The sequence below is a fragment of the Salmo trutta genome, chromosome 17 (genome assembly GCF_901001165.1).
Source record: "Salmo trutta chromosome 17, fSalTru1.1, whole genome shotgun sequence".
In the NCBI taxonomy this organism is placed as follows: domain Eukaryota; kingdom Metazoa; phylum Chordata; class Actinopteri; order Salmoniformes; family Salmonidae; genus Salmo; species Salmo trutta.
The window spans coordinates 35988417-36006366 of record NC_042973.1 but is presented as its reverse complement, the minus strand read 5'-3'; the positions used below and the strand labels follow the sequence as shown (position 1 = coordinate 36006366).

At 41.7% G+C, this 17950-nt stretch overlaps 1 protein-coding gene across 1 annotated transcript in view; it reads left to right on the top strand.

The window, feature by feature from the left end:
- Positions 1 to 17282, top strand: part of pdhx (pyruvate dehydrogenase complex component X) — a 74167-nt gene extending 56885 nt beyond the window's left edge. The window contains exons 9-11 of the mRNA XM_029696667.1: positions 5790 to 5948; positions 10761 to 10825; positions 16274 to 17282. Of these exons, the coding sequence (XP_029552527.1) occupies positions 5790 to 5948; positions 10761 to 10825; positions 16274 to 16529 (480 nt within the window). The 3' untranslated portion in view covers positions 16530 to 17282. The remainder of the gene's footprint in view (positions 1 to 5789; positions 5949 to 10760; positions 10826 to 16273) is intronic.
- Positions 17283 to 17950: the final 668 nt, after the last annotated feature.

Sequence of the window (17950 nt, the reverse complement as noted above, 5' to 3'; positions counted from 1 at the left end):
CTTTAAACTGTCTCCTCCCCTTCATCTACACTGATTTGAAGTGGATTTAACAAGTGACATCAATAAGGGATCATAGCTTTCACCTGGATTCACCTGGTCGGTCTTTGCAAGCAGCATACCACCCTGCATCCTACTGCTGACTTGCCTCTGAAGCTAAACTAAGCAGGGTTGGTCCTAGTCAGTCCCTGGATGGGAGACCAGATGCTGCTGGAAGTTGGAGCTAGAGGGCCAGTAGGAGGCACCCTTTCCTCTGGTCCCCAAAAAAGATTCTAATGCCCCAGGGCATTGATTGGGGCCATTTCCCTGTGTAGGGTAACATCTTTCATATGGGATGTTAAACAAGAGCTGTTAATGTTTCAGTGTATTTTGCCCCACAATTGAGTGTGTTCAAATTTTTCTATTCATGACAACGAGACGAAATTGACACAGTTGCATTCATGAGTTTTATTGACAAATGTCAATAAAAAACCTGATACAAACTTTGGTTTAAAAAAAGTCTGCCCCGGGCGGGCCACTCTGCTCTAGCTCAGTCCCCGTTAATCACACAGACTAATGGTTGGTAGAAGAAAAATATGAATCCAATGGTACAACCCAGAAGTCTGTTGCTCAAACACACATGTTTTAAAAGGGGTTAGAAGTCCTAAATCTCGCTGTTGCGACAGTGGGACTCATTGGGTTAACTTGCGAGCTCTTTCCCAACAATGCAGAATAAAGGTAATAATATAGATAAGCAGAAAAGGTGAAATACAAAAATAAATAAATAAAAGAAACACGAGAATGCAGTTATATACAAGTCAGTTGTTACATTACAGCCTTAAGTCATCAATCTATACGCGATACCCCATAATGACAAAGCAAAAACAGGTTTTTAGAATTTTCTGCAAATGTATTTCAAATAAAAAACGATCACATGTACATACATTTGAAGTCGGAAGTTTACATACACCTTAGCCAAATGCATTTAAACTCAGTTTTTCACAATTCCTGACATTTAATCCTAGTGAAAGTTCCCGGTCTTAGGTCAGTTAGGATCACCACTTTATTTTAAGAATGTGAAATGTCAGAATAATAGTAGAGTGATTTATTTCAGCTTTTATTTCTTTCATCACATTCCCTGTGGGTCAGAAGTTTACATACACTCAATTAGTATTTGGTAGCATTGCCTTTAAATTGTTTAACTTGGGTCAAACATTTTGGGTAGCCTTCCACAAGCTTCCCACAATAAGTTGGGTGAATTCTGGCCCATTCCTCCTGACAGAGCTGGTGTAATTGAATCAGGTTTGAAGGCCTCCTTGCTCGCACATGCTTTTTCAGTTCTGCCCACAAATGTTCTATGGGATTGAGGTCAGGGCTTTGTGATGGCCACTCCAATACCTTGACGTTGTTGTCCTTAAGCCATTTTGCCACAACTTTGGAAGTATGCTTGGGGTCATTGTCCATTTGGAAGACCCATTTGCGACCAAGCTTTAACTTCCTGACTGATGTCTTCAGATGTTGCTTCAATACATCCACATAATTTTCCCTCCTCATGAAGCCATCTATTTTGTGAAGTGCACCAGTCCCTCCTACAGCAAAGCACCCCCACAACATGATGCTGCCACCTTCGTGCTTCACGGTTGGGATGGTGTTCTTCAGCTCGCAAGCCTCCCCCTTTTTCCTCCAAACATAATGATGGTTATTATGGCCAAACAGTTCTATTTTTGTTTCATCAGACCAGAGGACATTTCTCCAAAAAGTACGATCTTTGTCCCCATGTGCAGTTGCAAACCACAAACCATAGTCTGGCTTTTTTATGCTGGTTTTGGAGCAGTGGCTTCTTCCTTGCTGAGCTGCCTTTCAAGTTATGTTGATATAGGACTTGTTTTACCTTGGATATAGATAGTCTTGTACCTGTTTCCTCCAGCATCTTCACAATGTCCTTTGCTGTTGTTCTGGGATTGATTTGCACCAAAGTACGTTCATCTCTAGGAGGAAGAACGCGTCTCCTTCCTGAGCGGTATGACGGCTGCGTGGTCCCATGGCGTTTATGCTGGCGTACTATTGTTCGTACAGATGAACGTGGTACCTTCAGGCGTTTGGAAATTGCTCCCAAGGATGAACCAGACTTGTGAAGGTCTACAATTTTTTTTCTGAGGTCTTGGCAGATTTCTTTTAAGTTTCCCATGATGTCAAGTGAGTTTGAAGGTAGGCCTTGAAATACATCCATAGGTACACCTCCAATTGACTCAAATTATGTCAATTAGCCTATCAGAAGCTTCTAAAGCCATGACATAATTTTCTGGAATTTTCCAAGCTGTTTAAAGGCACAGTCAACTTAGTGTATGTGAACTTCTGACCCACTGGACTTGTGATAGTGAAATTATCTGTCTGTAAACAATTGTTGGAAAAATTACTTGTGTCATGCACTAAGCAGATGTCCTAACTGACTTGCCAAAACTATAGTTTGTTAACAAGAAAATTGTGGAGTGTTGAGAAACGAGTTTTAATGACTCCAACTGTAAAACGGCAGCCATCTATTCCGGCACCATTCTTCATGTGAAGAAAATGTACTTGTGTTTGACACAGTTTGCATGATGGTCATGTACTGTATCATCAATTCACAATTCATTAAGATTTGGTTTATTTTATCAATCCACTATCTTCACCAAAATAATTTGTGCAAGTTTTAAGATCAATGCAGATAATGCTGTGGTAGAAGCCTGAAGTACAACCCTCCAGACCTGTGTTTAAAAACTATTTAGGGTATTTCAATTTTCAAAGATATTTGGAAGTAAGTATTTCAATTGTTTGTTTTTTGTTGAAAAGTAGTCGAATATTGTAATATTTGGATATACACTAGAAAAGTATTTGAAAATAGTCAAACACACTGACTCAAATACACTCCAATGCATTTAACCCAGGGATTTGAAAATACTTTCAAATAGTAGGCTATTTATAGGACCTTATTTGAAAATACTTTCAAATACTTCCAATAGAAGTAGTTGATTCGGGCCACATTACTTAAATACTGAAATACACAGAAAATAATTACTGGCAGTGGTTGAAAAATGAGTTTTATTGACTCCAACCTCAGTTTATGTAAACTTCCGACTTTAACTGTATGTATTTCATTTTTTTGGCTTTGTCATTATGGGGTAATGTGTGTAGATTGAGGAATTTTATATATATATATAGATATGTGTAGGTAGGTAGGTAGGTAGGTGTGTGTAATATATTATATATACACTGCTCAAAATAATTAAGGGAACACTAAAATAACACATCCTAGATCTGAATGAATGAAATAATCTTATGAAATACTTTTTTCTTTACATAGTTGAATGTGCTGACAACAAAAGCACACAAAAATAATCAATGGAAATCCAATTTATCAACCCATGGAGGTCAGGATTTGGAGTCACACTCAAAATTAAAGTGGAAAACCACACTACAGGCTGATCCAACTTTGATGTAATGTCCTTAAAACAAGTCAAAATGAGGCTCAGTAGTGTGTGTGGGCTCCACGTGCCTGTATGACCTCCCTACAACGCCTGGGCATGATCCTGATGAGGTGGCGGATGGTCTCCTGAGGGATCTCCTCCCAGACCTGGACTAAAGCATCTGCCAACTCCTGGACAGTCTGTGGTGCAACGTGGCGTTGGTGGATGGAGCGAGACATGATGTCCCAGATGTGCTCAATTGGATTCAGGTCTGGGGAACGGGCGGGCCAGTCCATAGCATCAATGCCTTCCTCTTGCAGGAACTGCTGACACACTCCAGCCACATGAGGTCTAGCATTGTCTTGCTTTAGGAGGAACCCAGGGCCAACCGCACCAGCATATGGTCTCACAAGGGGTCTGAGGATCTCATCTCGGTACCTAATGGCAGTCAGGCTACCTCTGGCGAACACATAGAGGGCTGTGCGGCCCCCAAAGAAATGCCAATGCCAAATTATTTTATAACATTTTTGACATGCGTTTTTCTGGATATTTTTGTTCTTATTCTGTCTCTCACTGTTCAAATAAACCTACCATTAAAATTATAGACTGATAATTTCTTTGTAAGTGGGCAAACGTACAAAATCAGCAGGGGATCAAATACTTTTTTCCCCCACTGTGTATATATATATATATATATATATATATATATATATATATATATATATATATATATATATATATATATATATATATATATATATATATATATTACATCTATATATATAGATATATATAATCCATTTTAGAATAAAGTTGTAATGCATCAAAATGTGGAAAAATTCAAGGGGTATGAATACTTTCCGAATGCACTGTATGTAGACAAGCAGTGGGAAACCCTTTGGGTAAGGTGGAAATATCCTCATTGGCAAGGTGACATACAACCTTGCTGTTATCAAATGTTGAAATCAGATGTCAATTACGTATATGGAGGCTTTTACATTTACATTTTAGTCATTTAGAAGACGATCGTATTAATTTTCTTCAGTAAAGTCAGTGCTAGCACAAAAAAAGTCAAGTGCAAGAGTTTTTTCACAGTGCGGTTGTGATTTCACTGCCAGAAAAGGGCCTTCAGAGTACCTGGGAATAGTATATATATATTCACCTTCTGAGGAAGTTTGTAAAGATAGAATAAAATGGATAGAAATGATACATCAATATGTCTATAGACTGCAAAAGCATGAACATGGGTCTCGCGTGACTCAGTTGGTAGAGCATGGTGTTTGCAACGCCAGGGTTGTGGGTTCGATTCCCACGGGGGACCAGTACGGGGGAAAAATGTATGAAATGTATGCACTACTGTAAGTCCCTCTAGATAAGAGCGTCTGCTAAATGACTAAAATGTAAATGTAAATTTAACATCATGAGCACACACACACACATAGGAAATCTCACCCCAGATATCTTATCGTAAGCCTGTCTTTGCTTTGTCATTATGGGGTTATGTGTGTGTATATCTGCTTATATTGATATATCCCGCTGTAAATTGTACAGGTAACATCCAAAATAATGGAAACATTTGAGAAAATGAGCACTACAATGTACTCTATATTGAAAATAGGTGCTTCCAAAAAGGTGTGGTTCTTGTGTTAATTAAGCAATTAACATTCCATTGTGCTTAGGGTCATGTCTGAAAATGCTGGGAAGGACATAATTTTGGCTACCATTGCTTTGCCCCCATGTGATGACAATGTCCCCATCCACAAGTGGCCACTGAATGGGTTGATGAGCATGAAAAAGATGTAAACCATATGCCATGGCTGTCTCAGTCACCAAATCACAAATTCACAAATAAACACTTATGGGAGAATCTAGAGCGGTGCCTGAGACAGTGTTTTCCACCACCATCAACAAAGCACCAAATTATGGAATTTATTGTGGAAGAATGGTGTCGCATTCCTCCAATAGAGTACCAGACACTTGTAGCGTCTATGCCAAGGTGCAATGAAGCTGTGGTGGCCCAACGCCCTATTGTTGGCATTTCCTTTATTTTGTCAGGTACCTGTATATTCCCACTGTAATCAGCCTATACTCCAGAGTTTTATGTTTACTGTTCTGATATTGTATATTCTGTATGATGTTTATGTGGACTGTCTGCATTTTGTTTGTATATTGTCCATTGCTGGCAGCAACTTCTCACTAAGGCAAGTTCTGGGTATGTGTAAATGTAGGTGATTCTGAGAGTCATTGAGTCTGTCTTCCTTTATCCCCTTCTCTTCCACCATTCCACTCTCTCTCCCCCTCGGTCCTCTTCTCGTCCTCAGTGTCTAATCTCTGACAAAATCTGACCTGACCTCTGACCTTTGCCTTCAGGAGCTGCCGGAGGTCAACGTGACCTGGTCGGGGGAGGGGCCTCAGGCACTGGACTCCATTAGCATCTCCATCGCTGTGGCGACCCCAAAGGGCCTCATCACCCCCATCATCACGAACGCTGCTGACAAGGGGGTGCAGGAGATCTCAGCTAATGCCAAGGTAGGGTTGAACACTTAGCTCTACCGATACCCTGGCACAGTTGAGCTCACAGTTCAGAATGGTGGCCTTATGTAATGTTGGAGAAATACATGCCAGTGAGCTGCTAACTATCCTAGCCGGAGGGGATTACAATCGTTAAATGTTACACTATCTGAAATGGAATTAGCTGTCTCCATTATTTAATAGTAGTTACAAAACACTCAAATTAAAGTTCCACTAAAATTAGTGTAGGACTGTACTATCACCAGCAGCCCTTCGCTCTGAAACTGACTGAGACTGCATTCCTCAGGAGCTTTCTTTAGGAAGGTCAGGCTGGGTAATCACTTGTAGTTTGGAGGCTCATTCGGAATCACTCTCTAGGTAAACACATTACCAGGGTTGGTGGCATTTACCTTCTTGGACAGGGACCAGGGAGTATTGCAGATCTGGGTTCAAATATATGTGTATTTGTTATTTAAATGCCAGTAATTATTTTCTGTGTATTTCAGTGTTTATTAAGTAATGTGGCCCGAATCAAGTACTTTTATTGGAAGTATTTTCAAATAAGGTCCTATAAATAGCCTACTATTTGAAAGTATTTTCAAATCCCTGGGTTAAATGCATTGGAGTGTATTTGAGTCAGTGTGTTTGACTATTTTCAAATACTTTTCTAGTGTATATCCAAATATTACAATATTCGACTACTTTTCAACAAAAAACAAGCAATTGAAATACTTACTTCCAAATATCTTTGAAAATTGAAATACCCTAAATAGTTTCTAACACAGGTCTGGAGGGTTGTACTTCAGGCTTCTTCAGGCTTCTACCACAGCATTATCTGCATTGATCTTAAAACTTGCACAAATTATTTTGGTGAAGATAGTGGATTGATAAAAGAAACCAAGTCTTAATGAATTGTGAATTGATGATACAGTACATGACCATCATGCAAACTGTGTCAAACACAAGTACATTTTCTTCACATGAAGAATGGCGCCGGAATAGATGGCTGCCGTTTTACAGTTGGAGTCATTAAAACTCGTTTTTCACCACTCCACAATTTTCTTGTTAACAAACTATAGTTTTGGCAAGTCAGTTAGGACATCTGCTTAGTGCATGACACAAGTAATTTTTCCAACAATTGTTTACAGACAGATAATTTCACTTATAATTCACTGTATCACAATTCCAGTGGCTCAGAAGTTTACATCCACTAAATTGACTCTACCTTTAACACAGCTTGGAAAATTCTAGAAAATGTCATGGCTTTAGAAGCTTCTGAAAGGCTAATTGACATCATTTGAGTGAATTAGAGGTGTACCTGTGGATGTATTTCAAGGCCTACCTTCAAACTCAGTGCCTCTCTGCTTGACATCATGGGAAAATCAAAGGAAATCAGCGAAGACCTCAGAAAAAAAATTGTGGACCTCCAAGTCTGGTTCATCCTTGGAAGCAATTTCCAAACGCCTGTACAAACAATAGTTCGCAAGTATAACCATCATGGGACCACGCAGACATCATACCGCTCAGGAAGGAGATGCGTTCTGTCTCCTTGAGATGAACGTACTTTGGTGCGAAAAGTGCAAATCAATCCCAGAACAACAGCAAAGGACCTTGTGAAGATCCTGGAGGAAAATGGTGCAAAAGTATCTATATCTACAGTAAAACGAGTCCCATATCGACATAACTTGAAAGGCCGGTCAGCAAGGAAGAAGACACAGCTGGCGGGGTTTACGCTGCATCGGCAAGATAGACCAGCTGCCTCCAGTAAGACAAGGGGTGGCGGTCTGTGTGTATTTGTCAATAACAGCTGGTGTATGAAATCTAATATTAACGAAATAATTTTTTTTTGCTCGTCTGAGGTAGAATATCTCATGATAAGTTCTTACCGGAGGCAGCTGGTCTATCTTGCCGATGCAGCGTAAACCCCGCCAGCTGTATGTTATCCATGTCGTCGTTCAGACACGACTCTGTGAAACATAAGATATTCCAGTTTTTAATGTCCCGTTGGTAGGATAGTCTTGATTGGAGCTCATCCAGTTTTTTATCCAATGATTGCACATTGACTAATAGAACGGATGGTAGAGGCAGGTTACCCACTCGCTGTCGGATTCTTACAAGGCACCCTCAACCTACGTCCCCTAAGTCTCCCTCTCTTCTTCATGTGAATTACAGGGGTAGGGCCTTGTCCAATGTCTGAAGTAAAACCTTTGCGTCCGACTCGTCAAAGAAAAAATCTTTGTCCAGTATAGGGTGAGTAATCGCGGTTCTGATATCCAGAAGCTCTTTTCGGTCAGAAACATTATGTACAAAATAAATGACAAAACGCGAAAAAACACACACAATAGCACAATGTGAAGAGAATGTACTTGTTTGACACAGTTTGCATGATGGTCATGTATTGTATCAATTCATTAAGACTTGGTTTCTTCTATCAATCCACTATCAACACCAATATAGTTTGTGCAAGATTTAAGAACTGCAAAGAATAATGCAGATAATGTTGTGGTAGAGGCCTGGAGTACAACCCTCCAGACCTGGGTTCACCTGTTTTATTTATTTTTTATGTTAGTAAATACTTCCTTAAAACGTATTATTCTTCACTGCGTTGTTGGTAAGACTTTCACTGTAAGGTGAATTTGGTGATGTGACAAATAAAATGTGATTTTTGATTTGTCTGAGTTATTGGACATTTAAGACTCAATTTCCCTCCATCTCAATTTCAGCATCCAGCTATCAACTGAACGTGCCATAATTATACATAAATATACATACAGATATGATGAGAAAAGATCACCATGCTAGATCAGTAGAAGGTATATTAAGAGGTTTATAGTGGGGGTGGGTACAGAGGCCGCGGCTGCCACAGGCCACTAATGGAGTCTACAGAACCACTAGTCAGTCCTTACCCTCAGGTGACTGCCTGCAGCTGGGGAGAGCGTGAGGGAGGGAGAGCTCAAACACACTTGTACATGCACATTCATTCTTGCTCGCTCTCACGCACACATCACACCGGTGTGCCAGCTTAAGAAATAGACTTCTGTCTCAAGAGGCTAGTGATTAGGCTGTGTCACCAGCAGTGACAATGTAAATCCCCTCAAATGATGCGGTGGACATGTGCTCCCGATTTTGTGGCCGCCACAACTTATTACTGTTCTCTAATATTGACTCTCCCCAGAGTGCACACAATCGCTAACAAGACACACACACACAACCATGTATATACACTCAGACTGTTCTCTTTCTCATGCACATTTACTACACATTAAATATGAGTCAGAAGTCTGGTTTGAGTTAGGGCAGAATGTAAACCCCTTATCAGCAGCTAATTGAATACAACATGTTGCCTGGAAAATACACAGAGCGCTCACTGGCTACCATGCCTGAATCCACTGAAAACATGATTGCTTCTCCTTTCAGTGCTTTTATCGCAAATGGCTCCCCATGTGTTCTATTGCGTCTCTGGGTCTTTTGACAGTGTTTTAGATAAAAGCAGCATCGCTGCAATATCTATAAAGCATATTTCCATTTGAATGAGCATGACGTACATAAGTGTTCTATGTAGGATTATGATACGTCATATTGATTATTTTGACTTTGAGTGAAGAAGGGAATGTGTGTTTTCATGTTATTGTTTGTAAAGCACCATTACATTAGAGAACTGCTCTCCTGTCTTCTCTGCTCACTGAGTCATGTTAATTCCCTTACTCAGTCTAGTCGATTCAGGTCAATAGGGAGGATGACACACTTAATACATTTGGTGAAGCAGCAACTTGGACTCTCACTCCACTGTAACCAGTAAAGGGAAAATGTATAGTATACAAAAGAACTACTGTGTTTGAAGTTTACCCTGGACTTGTAATCAACAATGGTGTCAACAGGGTTAAACTTAGATGATAGGCTACAGGACATGCATTCAGAGCTGTAAATAAAGATGAGTCGATTGTTTACCCACAAAGTTAATTTAGCAGAATATTGTTGTCATTAGTCTAGTGCAGTCACATTTCACCCCAGATGGCTTGCTTAGGATCCTTCTAAAGACTAATAGGTGATTGATGCTCGATCCTGCAACGCTGTCCCGAGGCTCCGTATGGAGGGTGTGACGCAATTGCGGAGCCTGCGGAGGCCAAATTGAGCTCCATATGGCGATGCCATGCGCCTCCTAATTTTCTTTAACAATGCAGAGCTCCGCAAAGCGTAAGTAGTATGAATGACTTGACTTCTACAGAGGCCGTATCGCAGTAAATGCTGTATGGCCACTGCAAATGACAGATTGACCTTGCAGAGCCTTTAACTCTAAATTAGTGTGATTTTTCATTAAAAGCAATAGCCTGGAGTGTTTCCTCCCGCTCAGCCAATTTAGCTCTCATTGTGTTAATGAAAAAGCAATGTGTTGCCTTCGATGGGGTTCAACAGAGTGGTGTTGAACTTCACTCTGCTCTAGCTCTGTGTGTGTTGATGCCTAGGTTTATTTAAGTGATGCTAACAGAAGCTCTGGTGTGAAGCCCTTTTAGTAAAGCATTTGGGGTGTTGACAGTATGAACTCTGAGTGAGGGTTGCCTTTGGAATGTTAACCATGCCATGTTGGAGGGAGGTTGTCAGCATTTCAACATTATCGTTGAACCATGAAGTCCATACTGTGTCACTGGAACTGCTAGAAACCTGATTTGATAGATATGATTGAACCAGCATCACCTCTAGACAGTAGATCATTGATTTGAGTTAGGGCAGAATGTAAACCAGTTTATCCCTGACAATCTCATTTCAGAGTAAGTCCAGAGGATCATCTGACTACATTAGATGACTGACTAAATGCTTATCTCTTCTCTCCAGGCACTGGCCCAGAAGGCTCGAAATGGGAAGCTGCTTCCTCATGAGTACCAGGGAGGCTCCTTCAGGTAAACACAACATGCCCTTGCTATCAGGGCTGGGAATTGCCAGGGACATCACGATACGATATTATCGTGATATTTAGGTGCTGATACGAAATGTATTGCGATTGTCACGATTCTATATGTATTGCGATTGGATACTGTGATTTTTATAGTGACTTGACATTCCAAACATGTTGCTCACAATACATAGCCTTCATAAAGTATTCATACCCCTTGCTTAGTCCACATTTTGTTGTTGCAGCCTTAATTCAAAATGGATTAAGTACATTTTTTTCTTCAACCATTTTACACACAATACCCCATAATGAAAACATGTTTTTAGACATGTTTGCAAATGTATTGAAAGTGAAATACAGATATCTAATTTACATAAGTATTCACACCGCTGAGTCAATATGTTAGTAGAATCACCTTTGGCACAATGACAAAGAGAAAACAGTTTTTGGGTGAAAAAGGAAATACCTTATTTACATAAGTATTCAGTCACTTTCCTATGAGACTCAAAATTGAGCTCAGGTGCATCCTTTTTCCATTGATCATCCTTGAGATGTTTCTACAACTTGATTGGAGTCCACTTGTGGTAAATTAAATTGATCAGACATGATTTGGATAGGCACAGACCTGTGTATATAAGGTTCCACACTTGACAGTGCATGTCAAAGCAAAAAGAGCTCAGAGACAAGATTGTGTCGAGGCACAGATCTGGGGAAGAGTACCAAAAACATTCTGCAGCATTGAAGGTCCCCAGGAACACAGTGGCCTCCATCATTCTTAAATGGAATAAGTTTGGAACCACCAAGACTCTTCCTAGAGCTGGCAGCCTGGCCAAACTGAGCAATCGGGGGAGAAGGGCCTTCGTCAGGGAGATGACCAAGAACCCAGTGGTCACTCTGACAGAGCTCCAGAGTTCCTCTGTGGAGATGGGAGAACCTTCCAGAAGGATAACCATCTCTGCAGCACTCCACCAATCAGGCCTTTATGGTAGAGGGGCCAGACGGAAGCCACTCTTCAGTAATAGGCACATGACGGCCCGCTTAGAGTTGCCAAAAGTCACCTAAAGGACTCAGACCATGATAAAAAATATTCTCTGGCCTGATGAAACCACAATTGAACTCTTTGGCCTGAATGCCTTGCGTCATGTCTGGAGGAAACCTGGCACCATCCCTACGGTGAAGCATGGTGGTGGCAGCATCATGCTGTGGGGATGTTTTTCAGCGGCAGGGACTCGGAGAGGCCTCAGCTGCCATAGGCCATTAATACAACCCTCCAGACCTGGGTTCACATGTTTTATTTATTTTTTACTTTAGTTTATTTTAGTAAATACTTCCTTAACACACTCGTCAGGATATAGGGAAAGATGAGCGGAGCAAAGTACAGAGAGATACTTGATGGAAACCTGCCCAGGCCCTCAGACTGGGACGAAGCTTCACCTTCCAACAGGACGACCCTAAGCAAACAGCCAAGGCAACACAGGAATGGCTTCGGGACAGGTCTCTGAATGTCCTTGAGTGGCCCAGCCAGAGCCCGGACTTGAACCCGATTGAACATCTATGGAGTTACCTGAAAGTAGCTGCGCAGCGACGCTCCATCCAACCTGACAGAGCTTGAGAGGATCTGCAGAGAAGAATGGGAGAAACTCCACAAATACTGGTGTGCCAAGCTTGTAGCGTTATACCCAAGAAGACTCGAGACTCTAATCGCTGCCAAAGGTGCTTCAACACCTTTGTACTGAGTAAAGGGTCTGAATACTTATGTAAATGTAATATTTCAGGGTATTCTTCTCACTTTGTCATTATGGGGTGTAGATTGATTTAAAAATATATATATTAATATTAATATTTGTGTGTATATTTCATCCATTTTAGAGTAACGCTGTAACAAAATGTAGAACAGGTCAAGGGGTCTGAACACTTTCCGAATGCACTTTATAAGCACTTTTTTTTCTCCTGAACTTATTTACGCTTGCCATAACAAAGGGGTTGAATATTTATTGACTGAAGACATTATCTTTTCATATTTTATTACAACATAATTTCACTTTGACATTATAGGGTATAGTGTCTAGGCCAGTGACACATCTGAATTTAATACATTTTTAAGTCAGGCAGTTACATAACAAAATGTGGAAAAAGTCAGGGGGTGTGAATTCTTTCTGAAGGCACTACATATGCTGCAGAGGAACAAGAGAGAGCCATGACAAAAAAAGTTCTGAGCAGTCATGGACATATAAGTGTTGGCTCCATATTTCAAAAGATGGAGAACAAGCTATGAAGGAAGTTTTGGTGCAGGTACAGCCAACTAGCACAAAAATAATATTGCGATTAATGTCAAAACTATACAATATATCGTCAAAAATAAGATCTCTATGTAACTATTGATTTTTGGGTGAACTGGTCTTTGACTCAGGTTCTTACTCAGCACTTCACATGTTCTTCAACATTTAAGTATACAGACGTACAGGTCTACAGCGTGGGAGACCATGTGTGGTAGCAAGGTGCTCAATAGCTGTGTCTGTATTACCGTCGACTTCACTATTATTACTATCTGCCGTGTTTGTGCCAAGTGTCATGTAAAAAATATTCCCAGCATGAATTAGTTCCCAATCGTTCTGATTGTGACATCATGTTGTAAAACTGTTCACAGCGTGAAAATGTTCCCAGTCATTAATTGCACAATCGTCTGTGTGGATGGCTAAGCTCCTGCAGATGTTTCTCACACCCCCTCGCCCTTGACTTAGCTAGCTAACTAGCGTAATTAGCGCTAAACTGGTCGAGTGACCTTGTTCTCAGAGGTGTGCAGTTTTAACTTGTTTGTATAGCTAGTTAAATTAACAAATATGGATTGTCAATCAAAATTGGCAAACGCAAAAAATCTCTCCTCACATCAACCCCTCTGCACTTTGACGTGCAGTCTGGGTATTTATATGCTGACCTCAAGCGTCTTGTTATTGGTCAATACTCCTGGCCACCATTGATTGGCAGATGTGTGAAGTAAATGCGCGTGCCCACGGAACAGTTTTTCGAGGTCGAGGGAGAGACATCCGCACGAGCTCAGTCATCCACATAAAGAGATGCACGTGCAATTATTGAACTGGGAATATTTTCACGCATGGACAAATTTTACAGCATGACGTCACAATCAGAAAACAATTAGAACGATTGGGAACTATTTCACGGGGGAAGATTTGTACATGGCATGAGGTAATAATGCCTGTATAGGTCAGTGGTCTGCTGATAGGGAAGCAGTCCTAAATGTCCTGCTATTAGTTATAACCCAGCCTCATATAATAGCTAGTCCATATATTATGCATATTCTACATTATCACATGCAGGCATGAAGAGAATATGTGGCCAGACGGCAAGAGCCATCAATTACGTGGCCATCCATTCCAGTGGAGGGAGGGCGGACTGTTTTAATGAATTCAAATTAATGGGTCTTTGTCTCGGAGAGGAGGATAATTAATTCCTATAGAGGATGTGAGCTCTTTCTATCTCTCCTTGAAGATAAACTCAGCAAATAAAGAAAGGTCCCTTTTTCAGGACCCTGTCTTTCAAAGATAATTCGTAAAAATCCAAATTACTTCACAGATCTTCATTGTGAAGGGGTTAAACACAGTTTCCCATGCTTGTTTAATGAACCATAAACAATTAATTAACATGCACCTGTGGAACAGTCGTTAAGACACCAACAGCTTACAGACGGTAGGCAATTAAGGTCACAGTTATGAAAACGTAGGGCACTAAAGAGGCCTTTCTACTTACTCTGAAAAACAAAAAGAAAGATGCCCAGGGTCCCTGCTCATCTGCGTGAACGTGCCTTAGGCATGCTGCAAGGAGGCATGAGGACTGCAGATGTGGCCAGGGCAATAACTGCCCGAGTTACACCAGGAACGCACAATCCCTCCATCAGTGCTCAGACTGTCCTCAATAGGCTGAGAGATGCTGGACTGAGGGCTTGTAGGCCTGTTGTAAGGCAGGTGGTCCTCACCAGACATCACCGGCAACAACGTTGCCTATGAGCACAAAGCCACCATCGCTGGACCAGACTGGACTGGCAAAAAGTGCTCTTCACTGACGAGTCGCGGTTTTGTCTCACCAGGGGTGAAGGTCGGAGTCACGTTTATCGTCGAAGGAATGAGCGTTACACCAAGGCCTGTACTCTGGAGCGGGATCGATTTTGGAGGTGGAGGGTCCGTCATGTTCTGGGGCGGTGTGTCACAGCATCAGACTGAGCTTGTTGTCATGCAGGCAATCTCAACGCTGTGCGTTACAGGGAAGACATCCTCCTCCCTCATGTGGAACACATTCTGCAGGCTCATCCTGACATGGCCCTCCAGCATGACAATGCCACCAGCCGTACTGCTCATTCTGTGTGTGATTTCCCGCAAGACAGGAATGGCAGTGTTCTGCCATGGCCAGCAAAGAGCCCGGATCTCAATCCCATTGAGCATGTCTGAGACCTGTTGGGTCGGCGGGTGAGGGCTAGGGCCATTCCCCCCAGAAATGTCCGGGAACTTGCAGGTGCCTTGGTGGAAGAGTGGGGTAACATGGGGTAACATCTCACAGCAAGAACTGGCAAATCTGATGCAGTCCATGAGGAGGAGATGCACTGTAGTACTTAATGCAGCTGGTGGCCACACCAGATACTGTTACTTCTGTTACCCCCCCCTTTGTTCAGGGATGCATTATTCAATTTCTGTTAGTCACATGTCTGTGGAACTTATTCAGTTTGTCTGTTGTTGAATCGTGTGTTTATACAAATATTTACACATGTTAAGTTTGCTGAAAATAAACACAGTTGACAGTGAGAGGACGTTTCTTCTTTTGCTGAGTTTATATGCATACTACCTCCCTCGTTCCATCCCTCACTTTATCCATTCGACCGTCCATCCCCAAGGCCTATATGTCATTAAGCCACATAGCAAATTGCCTATGGATGTTATTGCCCACCAGACACAGAGCTAGGATGGTCTCTCTCTGTGTTCACCTCTGTTGTTAGAAGTGGCACATTGTCTTTGTCTGTTGAGATGTTCCCTCTGGTGCCCTCTTGTATTCAGTTTTATTCACCTATATATTCCACTGCTCTGTTGTATTCAGTTTTATTCACCTCTCACCCTTCTTTACGATGTGAGTATATGTTGTATTGAATTTATTAGTAACAGGGAATCGGTAGTAATAAGGCCCTGTTATCTGACTGTAATCTCCCCTTGGTTAATTGTCTGCATGTTTTCCCTGGCTGAGCCATACTTATAATGGGATATCCAATGTCTCCTATCTCTCTCATTTCCCTCCCTTCTCTCACCACCCTTTTTTCTCTCTCGCACTCCCTCATACCTCCCCCTCATTCTCCTATCTCTCCTCCCACTATTTATTCCTCCCGATTCCTCTCACAAATCAAATGAGCTTTATTGGCATAAAATATTAAATCTCTCTCTCTCGCTCTCTCTGACAGTATTTCTAACCTGGGAATGTTTGGCATCAGTGAGTTCAGTGCGGTGATCAACCCTCCCCAGGCGTGTATCCTGGCTGTGGGAACATCAAGGGCTGTGCTGCATCTGACCGAGGAGACCGGTGCCCTGAGCACCCAGCAGCTGATGACCGTCACCCTGTCCAGCGATGGGCGCCTTGTGGATGACGAGCTGGCATCACGTTTCCTGGACAAGTTCCGTGCCAACCTGGAGCGACCACAGCGCATGACACTGAACTGAGAGGGGGATGAAGAGGGAGTGAAGGAGAGTGAGGGAAACACTTCCATCATGAAGCCTATTTCATGCTTGTAAGAGAAGCGGTCAGACAGTTAATTTTAACTAAATGACCATTGTCAATGCACATTTCAATGTTAGGTGTGCTATTGACTTGTACATAGTATATAGTCGTTTTGACTGTTTATGACCTATGCTATGTCCTGATCATCACTCATAAGGCTTTGGGATGGAGGTGTGTAAGTGTACTATTGCTGGAGAGGTCTATGTTCTGTAGTGGAGCCCCGGACAAATGTTACCATAACAGGGTACATCCCAGTTAAGCTGTAGGAGGTGGGAGCTGCATGGGAGCTATTCTAACACACCATGTTGGTATCTAAAGTGGCTATTCCAGTCCCATATATCAAGTCCCAATGCAACGACCCATGTCACAATTAGTTCTCATCCATTCACCTGGATAATGCAAACATGTTTTTGTAAATTTCTTTCATGTTTATTATGGGCCATCAAAAGCACTGCGTTTCTTCTGTGTAACTCATTCTGCCCCTGACAGAGTGAGTGGCACTTTGAAATTCCTCTGAACATTCTTTTGATAGGTTGAGGAAAGCAAACAAGTCCACTGATATGTCTCACGATTGTGTATATGAAAGGTTTTAACTTATTTAAATACAAATTTTGTCTATCATAACCACCCCCAAAACAGATATATATTGACAATGCAAACCAATAAATTGCATATTTTCTGTTCAACTCACAAAAGGCTTCCTACTGTTCTGTGTTTTATTTACCAATGTCTCCTCCATCCTGTCTTATATAATCCTCGCCAGTGTAAATACAGATGTGTCTGGGTCTGTGTGTGCTTAATTGGAATCTGAAGCCAGAGATTTACATCATGGCTATTCCATAGAAACCAATAAGGATAATTTGCTGGCTAGAGATGGGTGTTAAGCCTCCGGCGGCAGATGGGTTTGCGCTCTAAGTATGTTTAGAACAGCTGTTTACATGTGTGTGTCAGCACTGGTGGGGTACTGTATCCTCCATAAACACACAGACACTTTAGAACATTTCCAGTGTGTCCAATGACATCAATATCCCACTCCCTTTACCCCAACAGAGCCCTCTGTGGCCCTAACGGCTCACCTTTGTTAAATCAGAGGTGCTCAATATAATTCTGATTGGAGATCTGAGGCGTTCCCGGATTCATCTTATCCCCCCTTGTGAGAGATCACATGGCCTGGGGGATGGCCCTGGGACCTGCTCAGTTGACACACAATGTGAGAAACGCTTTGAAACAGGTCATACATACGTGCACTTGTCCAATGAGAACACTTTTCGTTACAGCACCCATACTCTCAAACATTCCTTTACACGCTATCTATCCCTAAACACGCTACCTATCAATCAAATTGATTTATAAAGGCCTTTTT